A 13,575-nucleotide genomic window follows, 5' to 3' on the forward strand; every position below is an offset into this window, starting at 1 on the left:
CCCACAGATCATCTTGAGGAATTTTTTGTTTTAATCAAAATTTAGAATTTAAAGAAAACACTGGTCATACTCAGCTACCAAATGGCTACTGATTTTAATACTCTGGAACTCTTCCATTCTACAAAATAAGCAACTTTATTTTACATAATCATTTTCGTTAAAAGCGGCATATCAGACATGACTGAATTAGGGAACAATCTTGAAGAAAACACAAAGCTATTTAAGAGACTACCTTTAATAACCACCAAGAATTTCTTTTTTCTCCTCCATACAAAACTAGTTGCACTTTAGCCCCATTTACCTTTCCTTTAGAGCCTGATCCAACAGCTACTACTGTTGCCTGCAAAACTTTTCCTTGCGATTTTTCTGGAAGCATAATGCCTCCTTTGGTTACAGTTTCGGCTGCACTCCTTTCAACTAAAACTCGGTCAAAGAGAGGAAGAAACTTCCTAAACGCTTGTCCTGCCTGTAAGAAAAGGAGTATTAAGTTTAAAAACAAAAGCAGTATGTGATTATGTTCTACGCGTTACACATCAAAAAGCACGTGTGGCTTTCAAAATTAACGCCAAAACTCCAATTATTCGTTCAAGAAAACCATTTGAATGTTTTGCTCTACCTGCCGAGTTTAATTTCCATTCCGTGTGTGTTAGGGGGGGTCGTTGCTGCTTCTCCGGTCAGCAGACAGCTTTAAGAGTAACCCTAGTTTATCCCAAGGTCAAATATTTTCCTACCTCAATTGTTCTGGAAAATTTCACAGAACTCAAGTCAACCCCTTTGCCTGGAGCCACGCTTTTCAAGATACTACACACCCACAAAGATTTCGCATAAGTGGGTCCGCAGCTGCGCCTGAGTCCGGGTTCCCGCCCCCAGGCCCACAAGCATGCGGGGTACAGGCGTGCAGAGCCCTTGGCAAATAAAAGGGGTTAGTGGGCCTCGCCTCTCCAGGGTTACTGCGGGCGCGGGTCACTGAGTTACCCCTACCCCTCCCGGTAGGCCTGCAAAGAAGCACCCGGGTACCCGAGCGCTATAGGCAGAGAAGGCCTCTTCGTCCTCCAGGCCACGCAAGACTCACCATGACTCTGGCCACCGCAGTTCCTACTCTGCTCTGGAGCTGCCGCCGCCGCCGCAAGGAGACCCGCAGTCCGACCCCCGGGCCACGTGAACGTGGGAAAAGGCCTCCTAACGCGCAGGCGCGCTTGCTCCCGCCCCCCGCTCCTCCCCGCAAGGGAGGGTGGCTGCACCAGCGCGCCGCGCGATTCGTCCCGAGAGTTGTGCGCCGGCCACTGACGCGAAGACGGGGAGGCGGAAGAAGAGAGGAGTTCTTTCTAGGCTTTTCTAGGCCGCCCGGCGGGGTGAAAGTACTAGCTCTTCGCCCCTCTCCCGGAAATGACGAGCTCTGAACCTTGACCCACAGAGAGCGCAGCGCTTCCCAGAAAGTTCTCGAACCGAGTACAGCCCGGGAACTAGCCTAAGCCGGACTGGGAGGGCTGAGCTCACTTGCCTGGCCCTGCGCGGGTAGGGAGGGGCGGAGCTGGGCACGGCGACTGCCGATTGCGGGGCTCCGGTGGAGGGGAAGGGGTGGGCGCAGCCAGCGCACGCGGTGCCGCGGGGCGGGGGGAAGCGGCGGAGGGAGGGGACACGGGCTCTTTGCCGTGTGCGCCGTGCACTCTGTCCCTCACTCGCCTCCGACGGCCTGCCTCATCGTCCGCACGCCCTGCCGCTGCCCCGCAGGTATACGGCCGCCCCGCGCCGCCTCTCCCAGACGCCTGGGACCCGGGAGCCGGGCCTTTCCCCGTCCGCTGCGGTCCTGCCTGATTGAGCCGGAAGGGGAGAGCCAGGGCTTCCCTACGGCGCCGCAGGCCCGGACCCGCCGGGCCAGGCCTTACGGGTCCATGTCGGTGTCCGTCACGTGCGGCGTGGATTGCTAGCCCGGGCAGGGCGCAGGGGGGAGGGCTTGCCCGGTAGTTTGTATGCAATCGGGGGCGTATATTCACGTGGGCTCTCGTTGCAGCCCTGCCCTGATCGACTGTAGGGCCCCCGGGAGGGTGGTCGCAGCCGCGTGGGAACCGATTTTGGCCCCGTGGGCAGCTGGGGTACGGCATCTCCACCCTTGACCTTGCTGAGGGCGTCCTAAAAACAGACACGTGGGGTTGGGCGTAGAGAGCCGGGCCTTGGCCCCCAGCATCGCGGCCCTGCGGATAGTTGGATACAGTAGCCCTGAGTAGATACAAAGACTCCTGTTACTAAACTGATTTTTGCACCGTCCGGAATATTTTTTTTCCCTTGGTCATTCTGGTTTATAACTTACCGCTTCCTGCAGATTTGGGTTTTTTAGGAGCACTTTTGCTCAGGAGGCTATTTTATCGGTGAAAGATTAACTCGTTTTTAGCGGCTGGGGTAGGTGGCCGTGGGGATTCACTGACATGGTGTACTTTGTGCTAGTTCTCTAGGTTAGGCGTGGGAGCGGCCTCTTCAAGCTTCCGTTAGTAGCTGGTGTTTGAACCTATGTTAACGTGGGCTGCGTGTAGGGCAGGGATCAATACAGCTTGTATCTTAACATTTCTTGTTTTGTGGTGTACAGGTGTCATGTTTGTGCTGTGCTGTAATGCACCACGGATAGTGCTAGTATAAATGTACTGATAATCTGATTGTTTCCCCCCCAACAGAAATGCTTCGATTACCCGCAGTACTTCGCCAAATTAGGCCAGTGTCCAGGGCACTGGCTCCTCATCTTACTCGGGCCTATGCCAAAGATGTAAAATTTGGTGCAGATGCCCGAGCCTTAATGCTTCAAGGTGTAGACCTTTTAGCTGATGCTGTAGCTGTTACTATGGGGCCAAAGGTATCAATATTTTTATTTTATTGTGTTATAATTTATAGCATTTTGAATTAAGGAATAATATTTTAATGATGTCACATAGACAGTAAATACTTTAGTCTCCATTGTTGAGAAATCCCAGTTTACATAAAAGAGTTCCAAATTACCGCTTAATCTTTTTTTTTTTTTTTAACTTGATTTAACGGTCTTAAAGCTTAAGTTTTTTTTCAAATTCGGGAAACTTTATTTCATATGACGTGTGATGTAATCCAGTGGTAACTCACAACTCAAGGTGGGTTCCTAAACGGAAAGTAGAATTAATCTTGCTTGCCTGCTTAAGTTTTGGATTTTTTCCCAGTAGTTAGTATCAAATATTGACGTTAGTGTGTAACTTAGCTCCAGTAATACCTCAAGTATGTGTTTGTAGGTATTAGTTTTACTTTTCTGCTGTTCATTGTCTTCCAAAGCACATTTAAAATGTTAAATCTTCTTTAACTTAAAGAGGTTGGTGAGGAGTAAAAACGTAACTTGAGGCTTTTAAAGATGATGCACAAGTGTAGTGATGCGTGATTTCAGGTTAACGGTTCCAGTATCAAAGTAGTCATATGTACTACATAAAATATGGCATTTGCCTGCCTCACAAGTAGCACCTTTAATTCAAATCTAGAAGCTGCCAGTACTGTTTGTACTGTGTTTGAGATTTAACATTGAACCAGCCTTGGAAGAGTGAACTGTATTTGTCTTGCTGCTAGTATTTTAGTAACTAAATTTTAAAGCAAGTTTAAAAATAAGTTTCACATTATTTTCAAAGACAGCAGGCACCAGACAAAACTATAAATTATGTGAAGAGTATTCTGACATTTTATCTACCAAATTGATCTGGTTTATCTTGTGTTTTTGTTTTTTTATGAGATAACATCTTTCAGTCTAGGATCTATATCTTCCATAAAAGATCATCCAAAGTTATACACTTGGCAACAGAGAGGTCATTTTGTCTGTAACCTAAGAACACTGATGAACCTGCCTTTGAAATTACATGCTTCAGATCTGATTAAATAATGACAGTTTGTGTTGAGGCTTTCAAGTAACTACTTTTTTATTAAAAGTTCCTGTTTTACGCTAAATAGTACTTAGAGAGTATGTGATTCTGTCACTTTTTTTTCTCTGCAATTCTAGGGAAGAACAGTGATTATTGAACAGAGTTGGGGCAGTCCCAAAGTAACAAAAGATGGTGTGACTGTTGCAAAGTCAATTGATTTAAAAGATAAATATAAAAATATTGGCGCTAAACTTGTTCAAGACGTTGCCAATAACACAAATGAAGAGGCTGGAGATGGCACCACTACTGCTACTGTCCTGGCACGCTCTATTGCCAAGGAAGGCTTCGAGAAGATTAGCAAAGGTGCTAATCCAGTGGAAATCAGGAGAGGTAGGAATGTCTTCATTGTCACCACAGTGTTTTGAAGTGTCTTAGAAAGTTGATTCTTATTTCTCCTTTCTCTTAAAAACAATCTTATATGGAGTTTTTCTTCAGCAAATAGCAATTGGATGCCTGGCTTATGTGATGGGTACTATGCTAGGCATTGAGAGAAATAGGACTAAGACATTCTTTGTTGTCCTTCCCTTCCCTGTGTCTAGAGACCCCCCAAACCCCCTCTTCCCCCGCCACCCAAAGGAACAGTTTGGTGGAAGATACAGCATGTTCTGTATACCTTGAGGATAGTAAACTTGTGGGGATTAGAGCAGGGAGAGAGTATTAAACAGTTTTGCTATTTTACAGAGTAGGGCTAAACAAACTATATCATTCATCCAGGACGTCAAATTTAGTGTGTATGTATACATAAAAGCAGGATTTTGTTTTGTTTTGTTTTGTTTTTGCCTCTTAACAGCACATAATGCATTATTGGTCTTCATTTTGTTCATTATTGCTTGCTTTGGGAAACTAGGCCATCATTTATTTTTTTATTTAAAAAAAATTTTTTTTTTTAACGTTTATTTATTTTTGAGACAGAGAGAGACAGAGCATGAACGGGGGAGGGTCAGAGAGAGGGAGACACAGAATCTGAAACAGGCTCCAGGCTCTGAGCTGTCAGCACAGAGCCTGACGCAGGGGTTGAACTCACGGACCGCGAGATCGTGACCTGAGCTGAAGTCGGCCGCTTAACCGACTGAGCCACCCAGGCGCCCCTAGGCCACCATTTAAAGATCTCCTTAGCATGAGCTTCATGGTGATACAAACTTAAGTCCTGTCACTGCTGTTAATTAGCTGTGTACTAAAACTTGATTTTTTGTATCTTGAAAATGTAATTGCTGCTTATCTATAGGGTGTGTTACTGTCCAAATTAGAGAAGACTTGAGAGTAAAGTGAGGTGCCATTAACAATTTTGTCAGAATTGGCATCCCAGCACACTGATGTATCAGCATCCCATCTATTTCAGTGTTTAAGGTACAAATAAATGTTTCATTAAAAGCAGTTTGAATATAAATCATGGACAAATGTTAATTGAGTTTATTAAAATTACTTCCCTGAAAAAGTGATTGTTACTACATGCCTTTCTTTGGATTTATTTCTTGAAGTTACCCTTTATCAAAATAAAGGGAAGAGCCAGCACTCATCCCAGTTGAACAAAATGAGGTTCTCATAAATCCATACTGTGTTGCCGTTGACTGTTAAATATTTTATTTATAATTACATATTAAAGGAGGAGATTTCAGATATTAAAACCTGTAGGGGTATAGAGGTCCTTGGTGGCTCAGTCGGTTAAGCATCTGACTCTTGGTTTTGGCTCACAGTTTGTGAAATCAAGCCCCAAGTCGGGCTCTGCTGACACTGCAGAGCCTACTTGGGATTCTCTCTCAAAATTAAAAACAACCTGTAGGGGCATAATCCCTTATTTTCAATTGAGAGAAATGTTGGGTGACCCTGTTGGAAACATGCAACATGATTGGACTGGGAATAGTTTACACAGAATGAGTTGAATGGTGAGATTATTGAAATTATACACCATAGTTTTTTTTTTTTTCCTTAGTACAGTTTTCAGAATAATTTTGACCTGGTTCTTCATTTATCAGACTTCCTGTTTGAGTGTGCACCATCCAACTCCATGTGATTAGGAGAAGTGCCAGCACAGAAGTATTGTTTAGGCTGTATTAACACATTAAAGCATTTAATATGAATTGGAATTTTTACTTGACAAGAAACCATGAGAGAATAAGCATTGTTAATGGCATTTATTCTTAAATCAGGTGTGATGTTAGCTGTTGATGCTGTAATTGCTGAACTTAAGAAGCAGTCTAAACCTGTGACAACCCCTGAAGAAATTGCTCAGGTAAGGAGTTGTCATATTTTACAATAAACATGTGATTTTATTCCGTAATCACATACCAGTGTTAGAATAACAACACTAACCAGTCACTAACATTGAAAGCATTTTTCTTACTGCCAAATAACATTTGAAAATAATGCAGTGACCATAGCTGGAGTCTTAGTGGGCTGTCACTTTAGTTCTACATGGCTCTGAGTAAAACTCATTTTTTTTGTATGGAAAACGTTCTTTAGTCATTTGTCAAAAGGTACATAGTTTTTGTCATGTTAGAATATTATCACTTTTTTTCGGGGTGTGGGGGGAGTCTTTTTTTTAAGAGTAGTTGTATGTTTGTCATATCTTTTAAAAACAATGTAGCCAAATGATAATTGAAAACAGAACCAACACTTCCTTAGAACTGTTAGATTGTATCTCCCACACACACTATCAATTTGGAAGTTACTAGGAAAAGGAAAGGGAGTTGATTGAGAACACTGGCCTTAACTTTTTAACTTGGAAGAGTAACTTGATTGTTTTAGGTTGCTACCATTTCTGCAAATGGAGATAAAGAAATTGGCAACATCATTTCTGATGCAATGAAAAAGGTTGGAAGGAAAGGTGTCATCACAGTAAAGGCAAGTGTGATTTTTTTTTTAATTTTTTTTTTTTTTTTTGATGTTTATTTATTTTTGAGACAGAGAGAGACAGAGCATGAATGGGGGAGGGTCAGAGAGAGGGAGACACAGAATCTGAAACAGGCGCCAGGCTCTGAGCTGTCAGCACAGAGCCTGATGCGGGGCTCGAACTCACAGACCTTGAGATCATGACCTGAGCCGAAGTCGGCCGCTTAACTGACTGAGCCACCCAGGCACCCCAAGTGTGTTTTTTATGATAGCTTGGTATGGGTTGTCTGGTGATCAAAAGTTTTCCAAATAAAACATTCAAACTGTGTGTTGCATATATATATAACACATTGAATATAAAAATTCAAATATGTATTTTTGAAGTTTTTGCAGAATTGGGAGTTGGATGTCCTGGGGCATTTGCATAGTTCTGCCTGGATCCTTTATGATCAATGGGGTCTCCTAATCTGGTCCGTAATTAAAAATTTTTGTGTTTCTTTAATGAAATTCATACAACTAATTGTTTGATTTGTTATAGGATGGAAAAACACTAAATGATGAATTAGAAATTATTGAAGGCATGAAATTTGATCGAGGTTATATTTCTCCATACTTTATTAATACATCAAAAGGTAAGAGCAAGTCAGTAAATGAAATAAAAAAAATAGAGCTTGTCATGTGTCGAACTATAAGCATTAGGCCATACTTCTAAGAAAATAAATTTATGTATTCCAAAAGTTACTGTAGATGACAAATGAAAGTGGAAAAACATGAACTCAGTAGTCACTTCAAATGTACTGAAATTGGGTTATAGCTTTTTCATTTAAAGAAATTGCAGTTATTTCAAAATATTGTTAATGTTTTAACATTGATTTAAAATGTTTTTTGTTTTTGCAGGGCAGAAATGTGAATTCCAAGATGCCTATGTTCTGTTGAGTGAAAAGAAAATTTCTAGTGTCCAGTCCATTGTACCTGCTCTTGAAATTGCCAATGCTCACCGTAAGCCCTTGGTCATAATTGCTGAAGATGTTGATGGAGAAGCTCTGAGTACACTTGTTCTGAATAGGTAATAGGCAGTGGTGTTTGGTTTACATTTTCAGATGAAAGGCAATTTTTTGTATTGATGTTTGAAATCTCTATTATGTACCCTCACATTGAACCACTTGTGTTTGTATTTAGAGTTATGTGTGATACAGGTGTGCTTCATGAACTCTTGGTCCAGTTATAATGGTTCTTTGTTTTTGAATGGGTTCTATGTGAAAATCCATAGTATTTTGTGCAACTTTCTCGTAAGATAGCCTAATTTTGTATGGTGTCCATTTTTTATTATGAATGTTTACAGTTGCTTAGAAGAAATGACTAAGTTTTTTTATCTGGAAAAATATTTTCACAATTACAATTTTGAATGAGAAGTAAACTATCATTTTCTAAGCCTTAGATCAAAGTGTATTTAGCTATCAGCATTTTACATAATCTGTTAAAAGAAAAAATTAATAGGCTGAAATAAATTGGCAATCTAAGATAAGTTGAGGTTAAGATAATTTTTTTTTAATCTATAATGTATTACTTTTGACTTTAAGGCAGGTGCTTAATGCTATAAACAGAATCTTAGGGCATTAAAAAAAAGTAAGTAATCTCTACAGCCAACGTAGGGTTCGAACTCACAACCCCAAGACCAAGAGTTACATGCTCTTCCAACTGAGCCAGCTAGGCGCTCCTTAGGACATCATTAAAATGTGCTCCTAATCCTGGAATTGAGGTATATTAAAAGTAATATTTCCAATTTTATTATAATGGAAATGCACAAATGAAACAGGTATGTAGGAGAGTTACATGGCTTGACCCAAAAGCTCTGAGTGAGTTTACTTATCCTGGAATGTTTGTTAGCTTGGATTTGCTTTTTGGGATCTGAAAAGTCTTATTGTAGGATTTGAAACCAAAATAAAAAAACAATAGACCTACAGAGTTTCACTGAGCCATTTTACTGGTAGCTGTAAAGTTGGGTGTCTGATTTTCTTGGCATATTATCAGAGTTTACCCCTCTGATTTTTATTTGGCTCTAATAGACCAGTTTTGTTTTAGTGTCCATATATTCCTTCTGTTTCACTATCTGGTCTCAAGTGGACATTTCTTTGATTATATATTCCAGGCATTCAGTATCTGATAAAATTGCAGGTGAGCTTAATGTTATTATCAGTAATACTTACATTTACGAAGGAACCAGATTAAGAACACGGCTTGCTCAAATGTAACTGTAGTAGTAACTTGATTACTACTAAATGGAACCCATAGAGCAGTAGTAAATGCTCATTAGATCCCCAAATTTAATATTTAAATATTTTAAAATTTAACTCTTCTGATTTTTGAAAATTATAAAATATTTATCACTATGTCATAGTTAAAGGTGTTTTGCTTATGATAATATTTTTGTTCCTGGGTCTAGTTTAACTGGAAAGTAAGGTCAGTTTATTATGAAGGTGATTGGATATTGGCAAATACGGATGAATGGAAAGTTGCCCTTTCCTGTCTTAATTTGACCAAAAGTTGTAAGAAAGCCAAAAATTGTAAAAAGTGTGGTTTCCAGGGGCGCCTGGGTGGCTCCATCTGTTGAGTGTCTGACTTCAGCTCAGGTCATGATCTCACAGTTTGTGGGTTTGAGCCCTCCATCGGGCTCTGCACTGACAGCTGGAAGCCTGGAGCCTGCTTCAGATTCTCTCTCTCTCTGCCCCTCCCCTGTTTGCATGCTCTCTCTCAAAATAAAAAAAGTATGTTTCCTAAGTAATCATAGTACTTAGAACTTAAGAACTAGGTAAGCATTTTTAAATTTAAATCTGATTTTTATTAACTGTTCTTAACAGGCTGAAAGTTGGTCTTCAGGTTGTAGCCGTCAAAGCTCCAGGTTTTGGTGACAATAGAAAGAATCAGCTTAAAGATATGGCTATTGCTACTGGTGGTGCAGTAAGTAAAATAAATGTGATGTTGGTTTACTGAATGTTTTATACTTCCAGATCTGAAGTTTATAGGTAAATTTTACATTTTTCACGGTCAGATATTATCTAAACTATTAATTTGTGTTTATGTTGGACGTTTAGGAGGTATAGGTTGGATTAAATACTGCTAAGGTCCCCTGTCTAACTTACCATGAGTCTAGCCCAAGAATAGGGTTATTTGACTAATTTGGTTTTTTGTTTTTAAAATTTTTTTTTTAATGTTTATTTTTGAGAGAGAGACAGAATGCGAGTGAATGCGAGTGGGTTGGGACAGAGAGAGAGGGAGACACAGAATCTGAAACAGGCTCCAGGCTCTGAGCTGTCAGCACAGAACCCGACACGGGGCTCAAACTCACAAGCTGCGAGATCATGACCTGAGCTGAAGTCGGACGCTCAACCGACTGAGCCACCCAGGCACCCCAAGACTAATTTGTTTCTAAGAATATTGGCTGGGTGGCTCAGTCAGTTAAGCATCCAACTTCGGCTCAGGTCGTGATACGGCTCGTGAGTTCAAGCCCTGGGTCGGGCTCTGTGCTGACAGCTCAGAGCCTGGAGCCTGCTTCAGATTCTGTGTCTCCCTCTCCTCTCTCTGCCCCTTCCCTCCCTCTCTCTTGCTCTCTCTCTCAAAAACAGTAAAAAAAAAAATTTTTTTAATAAAATAAAATATTGTAGAAACCACATAGGATTTAAGAGTTTAGGCCTAAGGTCCAGTCCCGATATCACCAAAAATATGACCTTTGAGGAGTTGTTTGAGTTTATACTTTCCTCAAATAAAGCTAACGTTAATTTGATTAACTGAGAAGTTGGAAATGCAGTAGGAAACTCGATCAAGTCTTCTCTGGACTAGTCATAATCTTAAAATCTCATGTTTCAAAGAAATACAGTATTATAAGATGTTTTTCTCATCAAAACGCCCATGTGATGTATTACTGACAGACTTGGTATAGTGAAAAACTAAGCTGCAAGTGGTTCATTTTTAAATGTTTTTGTAGGTGTTTGGAGAAGAAGGGTTGACTCTAAATCTTGAAGATGTTCAGCCTCATGACTTAGGAAAAGTTGGAGAAGTCATTGTGACCAAAGATGATGCCATGCTCTTAAAAGGAAAAGGTGACAAGGCTCAAATTGAAAAACGTATCCAAGAAATCATTGAACAGTTAGATATCACAACTAGTGAATATGAAAAGGAAAAACTGAATGAACGTCTGGCAAAACTCTCAGATGGAGTAGCTGTGCTGAAGGTAAGATTCGTTGTTGTAAATGAGCTTCCTAGGTTCTGAGCTCAAGAATGATTTTGTTTCTGTGGTATTCCCCACTAGGGCCATGTAACTAAAATGTTTGGGGAAATAACTTCATCATGGAGATATATGTTATACAAAATTTCTTTGTTGGAATATTCTTTTCTTAAAACCAAGATGTTTTGTTAAGATCAGGCTGACGTTGGACTGATGTAGGACACTGTACTCACCCTATTAGCTATTTAGTCATGCAGTCACTTTTAACAAGTAGGCAACCTTTTTTACGTGGTCTTTTTTTTGGTGTTTTTTGTTTGTTTTTTAAGTAAACCCAGTGCTGAGCACCTAGGTGGCTCAGTTAAGCGTCTGACTCTTGGTTTCAGCTCAGATCAGGATCTCACGGTTTGAGTTCAAGCCCCACATTCAGTTCCGTACTGACAGTGCAGAGCCCGCTTAGGACTCTCTCTCCCTCTTACTCTGCGCCTCTCCCACATGCCCTCTGCGTGTGTGTGTGTCTCTCTCTCTCGCTGTCTCTCGCTCGCTCTCAAAAGTAAATAAAAAAATCCAGTGCTTTTTAATGACTCTTGCCAGCCAGCATCTTGAATCAGAGGAGCCCATTCTAACTGGAATTCTTTTATTCTTAGGTTGGTGGCACAAGTGATGTTGAAGTGAATGAGAAAAAAGACAGAGTTACAGATGCCCTCAATGCTACCCGAGCTGCTGTTGAAGAAGGCATTGTTCTGGGAGGGGGTTGTGCCCTGCTTCGGTGCATTCCAGCCTTGGATTCAATAACTCCAGCTAATGAAGATCAAAAAATTGGTAAAACTGCCTTACAAATGAGTTTATTTGCAGCGTGATTTTAGTCTGCTATAGTAATATTGTTGCCCATCAAATAGAACAATAAATCACAAAACAATTACCAGTATAACAAAGGAAGAATAACACTAATAATCAGAGGACAGATGAAAGGTGAAATCACATCTCTTGGGGGGGAATGATTTGACCTGTGGAATTTCCTAGTTGAGTTTTCCCTGTATCAAATTGTGTTGTAATTTTTACAAAAGAAAGAATGAAACCAAATTTGCTAAAACTTGTTTTCTTTAGGTATAGAAATCATTAAGAGAACCCTCAAAATTCCTGCAATGACCATTGCTAAGAATGCAGGTGTTGAAGGATCATTGATAGTTGAGAAAATTATGCAGAGTTCCTCAGAAGTTGGTTATGATGCTATGCTTGGAGATTTTGTGAATATGGTAGAAAAGGGAATCATTGATCCAACTAAGGTAAATGGTTGGCCATTTTCTAAAAATTCTTTCAAGAATCTTCTGTTAAGTCTTATTTTTTACTAAGGATAAAGGTAATATTTTATCAAACTTTTTCCTTAGGTTGTAAGAACTGCTTTATTGGATGCTGCTGGAGTGGCCTCTCTGTTAACTACAGCAGAAGTTGTAGTCACCGAAATTCCTAAGGAAGAGAAGGACCCTGGAATGGGCGGAATGGGAGGAATGGGAGGTGGTATGGGAGGTGGCATGTTCTAATTCCTAGAATAGCGCTTTACCATTGTTAATGAACTGTGAGAGGAAGCTCAAGGCAGTGCTCCTCAAGAATAACTTCAGAGAAGTCAGTTGAAGGAAATGACTGAAGAAAAGGCTGGCTGATGTTTAAGAAAATCACTATAACCATCAGTTACTGGTTTCAGTTGACAACATATAATGGTTTACTGCTGTCATTGTCCATGCCTACAGATAATTTATTTTGTATTTTTGAATAAAAAGACATTTGTACATTCCTGATAACTGAATGCAAGAGCCATGTACCAATGTACTGCTTTCAACTTAAATCACTGAGGCATTTTTACTATTATTCTGTTAAAATCAGGATTTTAGTGCTTGCCATCACCAGATGAAAAGTTATGAAGCAGCCTTTCTGTGGAGAGTAAGAATAATTGTGTACAAAATAGAGAAATATCCAATTATGTGACAACCTTTGTGTAATAAAAATTTGTTTAAACTTAATTGTGTTAGCTTTTCCGTGACCTAGAAGATAAGAGAAATTGAAAGCCAATAGACAAAGAGGGGTAGGGGTAGGATTTGGTACAAGTGTGTAAAACATTTCTGCATGTAGTATATTTCCGTTTCTCTTTGCTACAATTATATTACTATGTAGATAATGAAATTCTAATATTTTTTATTTCTTTTTGAAAGGCAGAGAGGGAGACACAATCTGAAGTAGGCTCCAGGCTCTGAGCTGTCCACACACAGCTCCACTCCAGGCTCGAACCCATGAATGGTGAGGTCATGGACTGAGCCATTCAGGCAGCCTATGGTAATGGAAATTTTTAAAGGTGACAACTGATTCCTGTGGACACTATTTTATGTGTTGAGGTCTGGTCATAAAGGGGCAATTTGTCATTTCTTGTGGAGGTTATAGTTACTGCTTCAAACCGTCAGCATAATAAATGGATTCCTGTTGGGTACCCACAAGTGAGGAGGACAGGGTGTGTAGAAGGGTGTGCTTCAGTGGAAAGGGAGGTATGCCATTCGAGCATAATGGACAGTGAGGAAGGGCATCCTTGCTTGGTGGGGTCAGCCCAGTGTCTTCACTTTT

At 40.5% G+C, this 13,575-nt stretch overlaps 2 protein-coding genes across 3 annotated transcripts in view; one reads left to right on the forward strand and one right to left on the reverse strand.

The window, feature by feature from the left end:
• MOB4 (MOB family member 4, phocein) overlaps positions 1 to 1,205 on the reverse strand; it is a 44,289-nt gene extending 43,084 nt beyond the window's left edge. The window contains exons 1-2 of the mRNA XM_047870313.1: positions 1,073 to 1,205; positions 302 to 466 (exon numbers count right to left, since the gene is read on the reverse strand). Of these exons, the coding sequence (XP_047726269.1) occupies positions 302 to 466; positions 1,073 to 1,075 (168 nt within the window). The 5' untranslated portion in view covers positions 1,076 to 1,205. The remainder of the gene's footprint in view (positions 1 to 301; positions 467 to 1,072) is intronic.
• A 122-nt stretch (positions 1,206 to 1,327) lies between these two features.
• Positions 1,328 to 12,983, forward strand: HSPD1 (heat shock protein family D (Hsp60) member 1). 2 transcript variants are annotated; one of them, XM_047870311.1, is made up of 12 exons: positions 1,328 to 1,515; positions 2,667 to 2,842; positions 3,995 to 4,247; positions 6,065 to 6,147; positions 6,663 to 6,758; positions 7,285 to 7,378; positions 7,644 to 7,812; positions 9,605 to 9,704; positions 10,729 to 10,974; positions 11,613 to 11,787; positions 12,073 to 12,251; positions 12,354 to 12,983. In XM_047870311.1, exons 2-12 carry the CDS (start codon positions 2,669 to 2,671, stop codon positions 12,504 to 12,506), a joined length of 1,722 nt encoding a protein of 573 aa, XP_047726267.1. In that variant the 5' UTR covers positions 1,328 to 1,515; positions 2,667 to 2,668; the 3' UTR covers positions 12,507 to 12,983. The 2 variants fall into 2 exon arrangements, with proteins under 2 accessions (XP_047726267.1, XP_047726266.1); XM_047870310.1 differs by lacking the exon at positions 1,328 to 1,515 and adding an exon at positions 1,592 to 1,731.
• Positions 12,984 to 13,575: the final 592 nt, after the last annotated feature.

This window comes from Prionailurus viverrinus, chromosome C1 (assembly GCF_022837055.1).
Source record: "Prionailurus viverrinus isolate Anna chromosome C1, UM_Priviv_1.0, whole genome shotgun sequence".
Lineage (NCBI taxonomy): Eukaryota > Metazoa > Chordata > Mammalia > Carnivora > Felidae > Prionailurus > Prionailurus viverrinus.